A 14,778-nucleotide genomic window follows, 5' to 3' on the forward strand; every position below is an offset into this window, starting at 1 on the left:
GTTTTGGGGTGGTTTGGGCACTTCTGGGGTGGTTTGGGCTGTTTTGGGGTGGTTTGGGCACTTTTGGGGTGGTTCGGGCACTTTTGGGGTGGTTTGGGCACTTCTGGGGTGGTTTGGGCTGTTTTGGGGTGCTTTGGGCAGTTTTGGGGTGGTTCAGGCACTTTTGGGGTGGTTTTCGGTGGTTTGGACACTTTTGGGGTGGTCTGGGCTGTTTTGGGGTGGTTTGGGGGTGTTTTTGGGGTCCACAGGTAATTTGGGGTGGTTTTGGGCAGTTTCGGGGTGTTTCAGGGTGGTTTGGGCAGTTTTGGGGTGGTTTTGGGCTGTTTTGGGGTGGTTTGGACAGTTTTGGGGTGGTTTTGGCAGTTTTGGGGTGTTTCAGGCTGTTTTGGGGTGGTTTGGGCATTTTTGGGGTGGTTTGGGCTGTTTTGGGGTCCACAGGTAATTTTGGGTGTTTCTGGCTGTTTTGGGGTCACTCTGGGTTCCCCAGGTGCTTTTGGGGTGTTTTTGGGGTGTTTCTGGCTGTTTTGGGGTCACTCTGGGTTCCCCAGGTGCTTTTGGGGTGTTTTTGGGGTGTTTCTGGCTGTTTTGGGGTCACTCTGGGTTCCCCAGGTGCTTTGGGGGTGTTTTTTGGGGTGTTTCTGGCCCTTTCGGGGTCCCACCTGGAAGCCGGCCATGGCGAAGGCCGCCGCCATCTCCCGGTCCCCGTTGCTGCCCTCCTCCCTGAGCACGGCCACGCGCGGCCCCGGCAGCTCTGGGGGACCCCAAAAATCGGCACCGGCACCCCCCGAAACCCCCAAAAACCGCCCCAAATCCCACCGGCCCCAAAAAAAACCCCAAAACCCTGCAAATAACGCCAAAAAAACCACCCCCCAAAATTCCATAAAAATCACAGAAAATCCCAGAAAAATCCCAGAAAAATCCCAGGAAATCCCAGAAAAATCCACAGACCCCTCTGGCAGCTCTGGGGGACCCCAAATATCGGCACCGGCACCCCCCCCGATGTCCCCAGTGTCCCCAAATGTCCCCAGCGTCCCCCCAATGTCCTGAATGTCCCCAATGTCCCCAAATGTCCCCAATTCCCCAATGTCCCCAATTCCCCAATGTCCCCCCAGTGCCCCCAATGTCCCAAATGTCCTGAATGTCCCCAATCCCCCCAACACCCTCAATGTCCCCAAATGTCCCCAATCTCCCCTCGATGTCCCCGACATCCCCAGTGTCCCCAATGTCCTGAATGTCCCCAATCCCCTCAATGTCCCCAACGCCCCCAATGCCCCCCAGCGTCCCCAATCCCCCCAGTGTCCCCGATGTCCCCAATGCCCCCAATGTCCCCAACCCCCCCAATGTCCCCAATCCCCCTGATGTCCCCGCATCCCCAATGCCCCCAATGTCCCCAACACCCCCAATGTCCCCCAGTGTCCCTGACCCCCCCCAATGCCCTCAATGTCCCCAACGCCCCCAATGCCCCCCAACGTCCCCAATCCCCCCAGTGTCCCCGATGTCCCCAATGCCCCCAATGTCCCCAACGCCCCCAATGTCCCCAATCCCCCTGATGTCCCCGCATCCCCAATGCCCCCAATGTCCCCAACACCCCCAATGTCCCCCAGTGTCCCCGACCCCTCCAACGCCCTCAATGTCCCCAACGTCCCCAATCCCCTCAACATCCCCGATGTCCCCAACGCCCCCAATCCCCCCGATATCCCCAATCCCCCCAACGCCCTCAATGTCCCCAGCACCCCCAATCCCCCCAATGTCCACGATGTCCCAGTGTCCCCAATGTGCCCAACACCCCCCATGTCCCCAATGTCCCCAATCCCCCCAGTGTCCCCGATGTCCCCAGCACCCCCAATCCCCCCGATGTCCCCAATCCCCCCAGTGTCCCCAACGCCCCCAACATCCCCAAAGTCCCCATTCCCCCCGACCCCCCGGCGTCCCCACCCATGGCGCGCGCCATCGGGGACACGTAGTCGGGGTCGAAGGTGACGCGGAACTCGGGTCCCCAGCGCGTGGCCAGGTCCTGCTCCTCCCGCTCCACGCAGGCCGGCGCCGCCTGCAGCCGCTCCAGCCGGAAACTCGTCTGCTCCCAGAGCGCCCTGAGGTCGCCCACGGGCTCGGCCAGCACCTCCTGGCCACCCACGGCCACCGTCACCTGCGGGGACACCGGGGACACCGGGGACGTTGAGGACATGGAGGTCATGGAGAGACACTGGGGACGTTGAGGTGTGGGACACTGGAATGGTGGCACTGGGAAATGGGGACACTGGGGACATTGAGGACATTGGAGACATTGGGGACATTGAGGGACACTGGGGGGACATTGGGGACACTGAGGTGTGGGACACTGTAATGGTGGCACTGGGAAATGGGGACACTGGGGACACTCGGGGACAGGGACTCGTCTGCTCCCAGAGCGCCCTGAGGTCGCCCACGGGCTCGGCCAGCACCTCCTGGCCACCCACGGCCACCGTCACCTGCGGGGACACCGGGGACGTTGGGGACATTGAGGACATGGAGGTCATGGAGAGACACTGGGGACATTGAGGTGTGGGACACCGGAATGGTGGCACTGGGAAATGGGGACACTGGGGACATTGAGGGGACATTGGGGACATCGGGGACATTGAGGGGACATCGAGGGATGGGGACACGGGGACATGAGGGGACATCGAGGGGACATGAGGGACGCAAGGACAGGGGGACAGGGAGGACAACGAGGGACCATGGGGACAGCAACGCCAGAAGGCCACCACCGCCACCCCCGGGGGACAGAGCCACCTCCTGTCCCCAACCCCCAAATGTCCCCAGTGTCCCCAAACCTCCTCAATGTCCCCAATCCCCCCAAATGTCCCCAATGTCCCCAGTCCTCCCAACGTCCCCAAATGTCCCCAACCCCCTCAATGTCCCCAATGTCCCCCAATGTCCCCAATTCCCCCCAAATGTCCCCCCAATGTCCCCATTGTCCCACCGCCCACCCTGGGGGACAGAGCCACCTCCTGTCCTCAATCCCCCCAATGTCCCCAATGTCCCCGCTGTCCCCAGTGTCCCCAGTGTCCCCGCTGTCCCCAGTGTCCCCAATGTCCCCGCTGTCCCCGCTGTCCCCAGTGTCCCCAGTGTCCCCAGTGTCCCCGCTGTCCCCAGTGTCCCCGCTGTCCCCGCTGTCCCCGCTGTCCCCTCACCATGGCGCGGGGTCCGTAGGGGCCGCTGTGGCCGATGGGGACACAGGTGACACCGGCGTCCTGGTAGCGGCGGCACACGGGGACAGCGGCCGCCGGCGGCACCTCGAGCAGCAGGGCCGGCTCCTCGGCAAAGAGCAGCGCCAGCGCTGGGGACAGGGGACAGGGGACATTGGGGGGGACAGCGGGGACATTGGGGGGACAGCGGGGACATTGGGGACATTGGGGACAGGGGGACATTGGGGACAGGGGGACAGGGGGACAACAGGGGGACAGGGGACATCAGGGGCACAGGGGGACATTGGGGACAGCGGGGACAGGGGATGTCAGGGGGACAGCGGGGGGACAGGGGACATCGGGGACAGTGGGGACAGGGGGACATTGGGGGGGACAGCGGGGACAGGGGGACATTGGGGGGGACAGCGGGGACAGGGGGACAGAGGGACATCAGGGACAGGGGGACAGCGGGCGGACAACAGGGGGACAGCGGGGACAGCGGGGACATTGGGGACATTGGGGACAGGGGGGACATCAGGGAGGACAGCAGGGACATTGGGGACAGGGGGACAATGGGGGGACAGGGGACATCAGGGACAGGGGACAGGGGACATTGGGGGGGACAGCGGGGACATTGGGGACATTGGGGACAGCGGGGACAGCGGGGACAGCGGGGACATTGGAGGGGACAGCAGGGACATTGGGGACATTGGGGACATCGGGGGGACAGCGGGGACAGGGGGACAGACATTGGGGACAGGGGGACATCGGGGGGACAGGGGGACAGGGGACAGCGGGGACATTGGGGACAGGGGGGATATTGGGGACATTGTGGGGGTTGGGGACATTGGGGGCTTTGGGGACACTGGGGACATTGGGGACATCGAGGGGATTGGGGACATCAGTGGCAGCACTGGGGGGACATTGGGGGGATTTGGGGACATTGGGGGACAGCGGGGACATTGGGGGGATTTGGGGACACTGGGGGGGGACACTGGGGACATCGAGGGGGTTGGAGACATTGGGGACATTGGGGACATCAGTGGGGACATTGGGGGGATTTGAGGACATTGGGGGGACACTGGGGACATTGGGGACATCGGGGACACCTGGGGACATCGGGGGACATCGTTGGTTTGGGGACATCGGGGACATTGGGCGGGTTGGGGGGACATTGGGGGGACATTGGGGGGTTTGGGGGACATCGGGGACAGTGGGGGACAGTGGGGGGACAGCGGGGCGTGGGGACAGCGGTGGCACTGACGGGTGACGCCGGGCGGCGGCGCGGGGACGCTGACGGTGACGCCGCAGTTGCCGGCGAAGGCCATCTCCAGCACGCAGCCCAGCAGGCCACCGTCGCTGACGTCGTGGCCCGCCAGCAGGACACGCTCTGGGGACACGCCGGTGGCACCGGGGGTCACCTCGGGGCCGCCAAGGGCCACCTTGGGGCCACCAAGGGCCACCCCCGGGGCCTCCTAATGTCACCCGTGGTCACCTCGGGGTCACCCAGGGTCACCAAGGGTCACCCAGGGCCACCAAATGTCACCTCGGGGCCACCAAGGGTCACCTCGGGGTCACCAAATGTCACCTTGGGGCCACCAAGGGTCACCTCGGGGCCACCAAATGTCACCTTGGGGCCACCTAATGTCACCTCGGGGTCACCAAGGGTCACCTCGGGGTCACCTAATGTCACCTTGGGGTCACCAAGGGTCACCTGGGGCCACCAAGGGTCACCTTGGGGTCGCCAAGGGTCACCTCGGGGCCACCAAGGGTCACCTCGGGGCCACCTAATGTCACCTTGGGGCCACCAAGGGTCACCAAGAGTCACCTCGGGGTCACCAAGTGTCACCCCAGGGCCACCCCAAAGCCCGAGGCAGCCCCAAAATCCCCATTTTTCAACCCAAAAAAACCCCCAAAATCCCCATTTTTCACCCCAAAATCCCCATTTTTCAACCCAAACCCCCCATTTTACACTCAAAACCCCCATTTTTCACCCAAAATCCCCATTTTACACCCAAAACCCCCATTTTTCACCCAAAATCCCCATTTTACACCCAAAACCCCCATTTTTCACCCAAAATCCCCATTTTTCACCCAAAATCACAGTTTTTCAACCCAAAATCCCCATTTGTCACCCTAAAATTTGCCACTTTTCGCTCCTAAATCTCCATTTCCCACCCAAAAATCTCCTTTTTTTTTTTTTTTTGCCCTAAAATCCCCTTTTTTTTTTCGCCCCAAAATCCCCATTTTTTCCCCCAAGAAGCCCCAAAATCGCCGTTTTTCGGCCCAAACCTCGCAGCAGCTCCTGGGTGACGTTGAAGGCGCTCTCGAGGCTCCCGGGCTCGTCCAGGTCGGGGCAGTCGTCGCCCACCTGGGCGAACACCTGGGCCAGGGCCGAGCCCCCCAGGCGGTGCCGGCCGGGGTTCAGCTGCACCCACAGGAGGCTCCCTAAAAACCCCGAAACCGCCCCAAAAATCAGCCCCGGGCAGCCCCCAAACCTGGGCCCAAATCGGGGGGGGAACGGGGGGGTCCAGCTGAAAAGGGACCCGAAAGTGGGGGAAATCCACCCAAAAATGGACCCAAAAAATGGTGGAAATGGACCCAAAAATGGGGGAAATCCACCCAAAAATGGACCCAAAAATGGGGGAAATCCACCCAAAAATGGACCCAAAAAATGGGGGAAATGGACCCAAAAATGGGGGAAATCCACCCAAAAATGGACCCAGAAATGGACCCAAAAATGGACCCGAAAGTGGGGGAAATCCACCCAAAAATGGACCCAAAAAATGGGGGAAATCCACCCAAAAATGGAACCAAAAATGGAACCAAAAATGGGGGAAATGGACCCAAAAATGGACCCGAAAGTGGGGGAAATCCACCCAAAAATGGGGGAAATCGGACCCAAAAATGGACCCAGAAATGGGGAAAATTCACCTAAAAATGGACCCAAAAATGGACCTGAAAATGGACCCAGAAATGGGGAAAATCCACCCAAAAATGGACCCAAAAATGGACCCAAAAATGGACCCAAAAATGGGGGAAATTGACCTAAAAATGGGGAAAATCCACCCAAAAATGGACCCGAAAATGGAACCAAAAATGGGGGAAATCCACCCAAAAATGGACGCAAAAATGGCCCCAAAAGAGCCGGAAAAAATTGGAACCGAAAGGGACAAAAATGGCCCAAAGTGGCCCCAAAAGTGTCCCCAGCTGTCCCAGGTTTCCCCAGGTGTCCCCAGGTGTGCCCATGTTTCCCCAGGTGTGTCCCAGGTGTGTCCCAGCTGTCCCCAGCTGTCCCAGGTGTGTCCCCAGGTGTCCCCAGGTGTCCCCAGGTGTGCCCAGGTGTGTCCCCAGGTGTCCCCAGGTGTATCCCAGGTGTATCCCAGGTGTGCCCAGGTGTGTCCCAGGTGTCCCCAGGTGTATCCCAGGTGTCCCCAGGTGTCCCCAGGTGTGTCCCAGGTGTGTCCCAGGTGTCCCAAGTGTCCCCAGGGGTGTCCCAGGTGTATCCCAGGTGTCCCCAGGTGTCCCCAGGTGTGTCCCAGGTGTGCCCAGGTGTCCCCAGGTGTCCCCAGGTGTGTCCCAGGTGTCCCCAGCTGTCCCAGGTGTGTCCCAGGTGTGTCCCAGGTGTGCCCAGGTGTCCCCAGGTGTGTCCCAGGTGTGTCCCAGGTGTCCCCTCACCGCGCTCGTTGGGACACTTGAGGTCAGGGGTGACGGTGGCCGTGACGTCGGGGCACACGGCGTAGGCCGAGATCACCAGGGCACCTGCGGGTCACCAACGTCACCTGGGTGTCACCTCAGGGTCACCTCAGGGTCACCTCAGTGCCACCTGCGTCACTTCAGTGTCACCTGGGTGTCACCAATGTCCCCAACGCCCCCAAATCCCCCAATGTCCCCAATGTCCCCAAATCCCCACAATGTCCCCAATCCCCCAGTGTCCCCCCAGTGTCCCCAATGTCCCCAACATCCCCACTGTCCCCACTGTCCCCAATGTCCCCAATCCCCTCAGTGTCCCCCCAGTGTCCCCAAATCCCCACTGTCCCCAATGTCCCCAAATCCCCAATGTCCCCAATGTCCCCAATGTCCCCAACATCCCCAAATCCCCAATGTCCCCAATCCCCCCGTGTCCCCAATGTCCCCAATGTCCCCAACGTCCCCAAATCCCCAGTGTCCCCAATCCCCCCGTGTCCCCAATGTCCCCAATCCCCCCAATGTCCCCAAATCCCCAATGTCCCCAATCCCCCCGTGTCCCCAATGTCCCCAATGTCCCCAGTGTCCCCAAATCCCCAATGTCCCCAATCCCCCCGTGTCCCCAATGTCCCCAATGTCCCCAAATCCCCAATGTCCCCAATCCCCCCAATGTCCCCAAATCCCCAGTGTCCCCAATCCCCCCGTGTCCCCAATGTCCCCAACACCCCCGTGTCCCCCCGTGTCCCCTGCGCCGTCCCCGCTGTCACCGGGTGCCATCACGGTGTCGGTCCCCACGCGGGCGGCCATGCTGAGCGAGTCCTTGCCGCCGTCGATGGCCACGCCGAGGCGGCGCAGGGCCACCACCAGCGCGTCACACGCGGCCACCAGCGCGCCGCCCTCGGAGCCCGCCTTGGAGCCCCACATCCAATTGCCCGAGCACTTCACGTCCTGGGGACACCGAGGGGACAGTGGGGACAGAGTGGGGACAGGGGGGACAACCGGGACAGAGAGGGGACAGTGGGGACAGTGGGGACAGCGGGACAGTGGGGGACAGAGAGGGGACAGTGGGGACAGTGGGGACAGTGAGGGGACAGTGGGGACAGTGGGGACAGTGAGGGGACAGTGGGGACAGTGGGGACAGTGAGGGGACAGAGAGGGGACAGAGGGGACAGTGGGAACATTGGGGACAGCGGGGGGACATTGGGGACAGTGGGGACAGCGGGGGGACATTGGGGACAGTGGGGGGACAGAGAGGGGACAGAGAGGGGACATTGGGGACAGTGGGGGGACAGAGAGGGGACAGAGAGGGGACATTGGGGACAGTGGGGACAGCGGGGGGACATTGGGGACAGTGGGGACAGAGGGGACAGTGGGAACATTGGGGACAGCGGGGGGACATTGGGGACAGTGGGGGGACAGAGAGGGGACAGCGATGAGAGAGAGAGAGAGACGGGGGAGGGGACAGGTCAGTGCCACCGCCTGTCACCTCCCCCTGCTGCCACCCCCACCCCACAGTGTCCCCGACAGCCCAATGCCCCCAACCCCCCAAATGTCCCCCAGTGACCCCAACATCCCAAAAATCCCAAAAATCCCCAAATGTCCCCCAGTGTCCCCAACACCCCAAATATCCCAAACCCCCCCAATGTCCCCAACCCCACCGATGTCCCCGATGTCCCCAATGTCCCCAGGTGCCACCTTGAGGTGCGTTACCCTGGCGAACACCAGGTTGGTGATGGCCTCGGCCAGCGCCCCATGTCCCCAGTGTCCCCAACATCCCAAATATCCCAAACCTCCCCAATGTCCCCAAACCCCCCAATGTCCCCGATGTCCCCGATGTCCCCAGGTGCCACCTTGAGGTGCGTGACGCGTGCGAACACCAGGTTGGTGATGGCCTCGGCCAGCGCCAGCCGCGCGCCGGCCGCGGGCTCCAGCAGCCCCTTGAGCGGCTGCTCGCCGATGGCGGTGGCGGCGCCGCTGTCCCCGAACGGGGACAGGGCCACCACGGCCACGTCGGCCAGCGGCGTGTGCAGGGGCCCCACGCACTGCTGCTGGGCCACCAGCCCCGTCACCGAGCGGTCCACCTGCGGCACGGGGACAGCGCGGGGTCGGGGACAGCGGGGACAGCGGGGACATGGGGACAGCGGGGACACTGGGGACAGCGGGGACAGTGGGGACACGGGGACAGCGGGGGGTTGGGGACAGCGGGGACACGGGGACATGGGGACATGGGGACAGCGGGGGGTTGGGGACATTGGGGACAGCGGGGACACGGGGACATGGGGACATGGGGACAGCGGGGACACTGGGGACAGCGGGGACAGTGGGGACACGGGGACAGCGGGGGGTTGGGGACAGCGGGGACACTGGGGACAGCGGGGACAAGGGGACAGCAGGGACAGCGGGGGCAGTGGGGACAGTGGGGAAATCGGGGGGGTTGGGGACAGCGGGGACACGGGGACACGGGGACATTGGGGACAGTGGGGACAGCGGGGACAGCGGGGACATGGGGACAGCGGGGACACTGGGGACAGCGGGGACAGTGGGGACACGGGGACAGCGGGGACAGCGGGGGGTTGGGGACATTGGGGACAGCGGGGACACGGGGACATGGGGACATGGGGACAGCGGGGACACTGGGGACACAGGGACAGTGGGGACAGCGGGGACAGCGGGGGGTTGGGGACAGCGGGGATGTTGGGGACAGCGGGGACAGCGGGGACAGAGGGGACAGCGGGGACATGGGGACATGGGGACAGCGGGGACAGCAGGGCATTGGGGACACTGGGGACATGGGGACATGGGGACAGCGGGGACAGCGGGGACATTGGGGACACTGGGGACGTTGGGGACAGCAGGGACAGTGGGGACATGGGGGACATTGGAGGGTTGGGGACACCGGGGACACCAGGGGCATTGGGGACAGCGGGGACAGCGGGGATGTTGGGGACACCGGAGGGTTTGGGGACATCGGGGACATTGGGGACAGCAGGGGGTTAGGGACAGTGGGGACGTTGGGGACACGGAGCGCTTTGGGGACATTGGGGGACATTGGGGATTTGGGGATTTTTGGGATGTTGGGGACATCGGGGGACATTGGGGGGACTTAAAAGGAGCCATAGGTGGGCGTGACACAGGTGACACACACAGGTGACACCGGGGCCGTGCTGAGGAGGTGACACACAGACCTGACAAGTAACACAGACAGGTGACACACACAGGTGTGACAGGTGACACAGGTGACACAGACAGGTGTGACACACAGGTGTGACGCTCACCTTGTTGGTCAGGTACCTCTTGCTGCCCACGGCCGGGGTTTGGGGCAGGGTTGGGGTAACACAGGTGTGACAGGTGACACAGGTGACACAGACAGGTGTGACAGGTGACACAGGTGACACAGACAGGTGTGACACACAGGTGTGACGCTCACCTTGTTGGTCAGGTACCTCTTGCTGCCCACGGCCGGGGTTTGGGGCGGGGTTGGGGTAACACAGGTGTGACAGGTGACACAGGTGACACACACAGGTGTGACAGGTGACACAGGTGACACACACAGGTGTGACACAGGTGTGACGCTCACCTTGTTGGTCAGGTACCTCTTGCTGCCCACGGCCGGCAGCCTCAGGACCCTCTCGAGCGCCGCCCGCACCGAGAGCGCCGGGGGGAGGCTCAGGGGGCGCCGCGGGAGGGGCGACAGCGACAGCGAGAACTCCTGGGGGGGACCCCAAAATCGGCACCGGGACCCCAAAATCGGCACCGGGACCCCGAAATTGGCACAGGGACCCCAAAATCGGCACTGGGACCCCAAAATCGGCACTGGGGACCCCAAAATTGGCACCTGGACCCCAAAAATGTCACCAGGGACCCCGAAATTGGTACCAGGGACCCAAAATTGTCACCAGGGACCCCGAAATTGTCACCGGGGACCCCAAAATTGTCATCTGGGACCCCAAAATTGGCACCGGGACCCCAAAATTGTCATCTGGGACCCCAAAATTGGCACCGGGACCCCAAAATTGTCATCTGGGACCCCAAAATTGGCACCGGGGACCCCAAAATGGGCACCAGGACCCGAAATGGGCACCAGGGACCCGAAATTATCACCAGGGACCCCAAAATCGGCACCGGGGACTCCAAAATCGGCACCGGGGACCCCAAAATCGGCACTGGGACCCCAAAATTGGCACCGGGGACCCCAAAATCGGCACCGGGACCCGAAATTGGTACCAGGGACCCAAAATTGTCACAGAGGGACCCGAAATCGGCACTGGGACCCCAAAATGGGCACCGGGACCCCGAAATTGGCACTGGGACCCCAAAATGGGCACGGGGACCCGAAATTGTCACAGAGGGACCCCAAAATCGGCACCGGGGACCCCAAAATCGGCACCGGGGACCCCGAAATTGGCACAGGGACCCGAAATCGGCACGGGGACCCCAAAATCGGCACCGGGACCCGAAATTGGCACTGGGACCCGAAATTGTCACAGAGGGACCCCAAAATGGGCACCGGGGACCCGAAATCGGCGCTAGGTCCCCGCTCACCTTTTGGGATCCCTTTTTTGGGGTCTTCCCCCCCCCCAAATTTTGGGACCATTTTTGGGGTCCCATTTCGGGGCTCCCTCCCAAATTTCGGGTCGGATTTTGGGGTCCCCGCTCACCTTTTGGGATCCCTTTTTTGGGGCCATTTTTGGGGTCCCATTTTGGGTTTTTCCCCCCCCCAAATTTTGGGACCATTTTTGGGGTCCCATTTCGGGGCTCCCCCCCAAATTTCGGGTCGGATTTTGGGGTCCCCGCTCACCTTTTGGGGCATCTTGCCCAGCACCCACTCCAGCTCGAGGTTGACGGGGGTGGGGAGCCCCTCGTGGGACCCCCCCTCGGGCACGGGCGACGCCAGGTCATCGACCAGCACGATCTGGGGGGGACACCCCAAAAATCAGCCCCAAAAACACCCCGAAATCACCCCAAAAACAGCCCCAGAAATCCCCCAAAACAGCCCAAAAATTACCCCAAAAATCCATCCCAAAATTACCTCGAAAACCCCAAAAATCAGCCCCAAAACCACCACAAAATCACCCCAAAACCACCCCAAAATCACCCCAAAAACAGCCCCAGAAATCCCCCAAAACAGCCCAAAAATTACCCCAAAAATCCATCCCAAAATTACCTCGAAAACCCCAAAAATCAGCCCCAAAACCACCACAAAGTCACCCCAAAACCGCCCCCAAGAACTGCCAGAAATCCCCAAAAAATCACCCCAAAAAAACCACCCCAAAAAAAACACCCCAAAACACCCCGAAACCAACCCCAAAAATCACCCCAAAAAATCGACCCAAAATTACCCCGAAAACCCCAAAATTCACCCCAAAAACACCAAAAAATCCCCCCCCCAAAAACACCCTCAGGACCCCAAAATGACACCCAGGAGCCCCAATGTCCCCAATGTGCCTCAATGTCCCCAATGTCCCCAATGTCCCCCAATGTCCCCAATGTCCCCCAATGTCCCCCAGTGTCCCCAATGTCCCCAATGTGCCTCAATGTCCCCAAATGTCCCCAATGTCCCCAATGTCCCCAATGTCCCCCAATGTCCCCAATGTGCCTCAATGTCCCCAAATGTCCCCAATGTCCCCAATGTCCCCATGGTGTCCCTGCTGTCCCCGATGTCCCAAACGCCCTCGATGTCTGCCCTGTCCCCAAATGTCCCCAATCCCCCAATGTCCCCAATGTCCCCAATGTCCCAAACCCCTTCGATGTCCCCAGTGTCCCCAGTGTCCCCATTGCTGTCCCCATTGCTGTCCCCTGTGCTGTCCCCAGTGTCCCCTGTGCTGTCCCCGCTCACCTGCCCGTCCCCGGTGATCGTCCCCAGTGTCCCCTGTGCTGTCCCCATTGCTGTCCCCAGTGTCCCCACGGCTGTCCCCGCTCACCCGCCCGTCCCCGGTGATCGTCCCCAGTGTCCCCAGTGTCCCCAGTGTCCCCGCTGTCCCCGTGGCTGTCCCCGCTCACCCGCCCGTCCCCGGTGATCGTCCCCAGTGTCCCCAGTGTCCCCAGTGCTGTCCCCAGTGTCCCCGCTGTCCCCGTGGCTGGCCCCATTGCTGTCCCCAGTGTCCCCAGTGTCCCCAGTGTCCCCAGTGTCCCCAGTGTCCCCGCTGTCCCCGCGGCTGTCCCCGCTCACCCGCCCGTCCCCGGTGATCGTCCCCACCACGCTCAGGGGACAGCGCTCGCGCTCCGCCAGGCGCCGCAGCAGCGCCAGCGCCGCCGGCCGCACCAGCAGCGCGTTGGACTCCTGGTACTCGGCGCCCCACAGCTCCAGGATGCTCAGCGTGGGGTCCCCCAGCTGCCGCCGGGGCCACCAAAGTGTCACCGGGGCCACCAAAGTGTCACCGGGGCCACCAAGGTGCCACCGGGGCCACCAGTGACACCATGGGATTGAAGGGGTTAAAGGGAAATTGGGGATTTGGGGACCCTGGGGACACTCAGAGCCCTCCCAGAGCTCCAGGATGGTCAGCGTGGGGTCCCCCAGCTGCCACCAGGGCCACCAAAGTGTCACCGGGGCCACCAAAGTGCCACCAGGGCCACTGGGGGCATTGGGGGATGGAAGGCATTGGGGGGATGTGGGGACAAGGGACACTGAGGGGACACCGAGGGGACACCGAGGGGACACCGAGGGGACATCGGGGACATCGGGGATGTCAGGGACCTTGGGGACCTTGGGGACCTTGGGGACACTGACCTGGAAGCGGCTGGCGTAGATGACGGCCCCGGCCGGCTCCGAGATCTCCTTCAGGACATTGCCTGGGGACATCGGGGACATCGTTGGGGACATCAGCGGGGCCATCGCTGGGGACAGCCTGGCACCACGGACTTGTCCCATTGTGTCCCCAGTGTCCTCAATCCCCCCAATGTCCCCAATGTCCCCAAATGGCCCCAATGTCCCCAATCCCCCAATGTCCCCAATGTCCCCTCTGTCCCCAATGTCCCCAACCCCCCAATGTCCCCACTGTCCCAAATGTCCCCAGTGTCCCCAGTGTCCCCAATCCCCCCGATGTCCCCAAGGTCCCCAATGTCCCCAAATGTCCCCAGTGTCCCCCTCTTACCGTTCCCCCGGCTCCCTGGTCGTGGATGGAGCTCACGGGGTTCCTGATGTCCCAAATGTCCCCAATGTCCCCAATGTCCCCGATGTCCCCAATGTCCCCAATGTCCCCAATGTCCCCAGTGTCCCCAGTGTCCCCAGTGTCCCCAATGTCCCCAATGTCCCCAATCCCCCCAATGTCCCCAGTGTCCCCAAATGTCCCCAATGTCCCCAATGTCCCCAATCCCCCCGATGTCCCCAATCCCCCCCAATGTCCCCTCTGTCCCCAATGTCCCCAAATGTCCCTCTCTCACCGTTCCCCCCGGCCCCCTGGTCGTGGATGGAGCTCACGGGGTTCCTGATGTCCCCAATGTCCCCAATGTCCCCAGTGTCCCCAATGTCCCCAATGTCCCCAAATGTCCCCAGTCTCACCGTTCCCTCCCGCCCCCTGGTCGTGGATGGAGCTCACGGGGTTCCTGATGTCCCCGATGTCCCCAAATGTCCCCAAATGTCCCCAAATGTCCCCAATGTCCCCTCTCTCACCGTTCCCTCCCGCCCCCTGGTCGTGGATGGAGCTCACGGGGTTCCTGATGTCCCCAATGTCCCCAATGTCCCCAGTGTCCCCAATGTCCCCAATGTCCCCCAATGTCCCCTCTGTCCCCGATGTCCCCAATGTCCCCAATGTCCCCAATGTCCCCAAATGTCCCCAATGTCCCCTCTCTCACCGTTCCCTCCCGCCCCCTGGTCGTGGATGGAGCTCACGGGGTTCCTGATGTCCCCGATGTCCCCAAATGTCCCCAAATGTCCCCCTCTCACCGTTCCCCCCGGCCCCCTGGTCGTGGATGGAGCTCACGGGGT

General features: G+C 62.4%; 1 protein-coding gene across 1 annotated transcript in view; it reads right to left on the reverse strand.

The window, feature by feature from the left end:
- Positions 1–14,778, reverse strand: part of PFAS (phosphoribosylformylglycinamidine synthase) — a 35,189-nt gene that overhangs the window by 5,790 nt on the left and 14,621 nt on the right. The window contains exons 11-24 of the mRNA XM_053933184.1: positions 14,353–14,415; positions 13,582–13,643; positions 13,024–13,185; positions 11,653–11,766; positions 10,432–10,563; positions 8,705–8,935; positions 7,622–7,802; positions 6,846–6,929; positions 5,460–5,615; positions 4,432–4,557; positions 3,174–3,319; positions 2,379–2,468; positions 1,936–2,146; positions 660–751 (exon numbers count right to left, since the gene is read on the reverse strand). Of these exons, the coding sequence (XP_053789159.1) occupies positions 660–751; positions 1,936–2,146; positions 2,379–2,468; positions 3,174–3,319; positions 4,432–4,557; positions 5,460–5,615; positions 6,846–6,929; positions 7,622–7,802; positions 8,705–8,935; positions 10,432–10,563; positions 11,653–11,766; positions 13,024–13,185; positions 13,582–13,643; positions 14,353–14,415 (1,850 nt within the window). The remainder of the gene's footprint in view (positions 1–659; positions 752–1,935; positions 2,147–2,378; positions 2,469–3,173; positions 3,320–4,431; positions 4,558–5,459; positions 5,616–6,845; positions 6,930–7,621; positions 7,803–8,704; positions 8,936–10,431; positions 10,564–11,652; positions 11,767–13,023; positions 13,186–13,581; positions 13,644–14,352; positions 14,416–14,778) is intronic.

Source organism: Vidua chalybeata (assembly GCF_026979565.1).
Source record: "Vidua chalybeata isolate OUT-0048 chromosome 36 unlocalized genomic scaffold, bVidCha1 merged haplotype SUPER_36_unloc_2, whole genome shotgun sequence".
In the NCBI taxonomy this organism is placed as follows: Eukaryota; Metazoa; Chordata; class Aves; order Passeriformes; family Viduidae; genus Vidua; species Vidua chalybeata.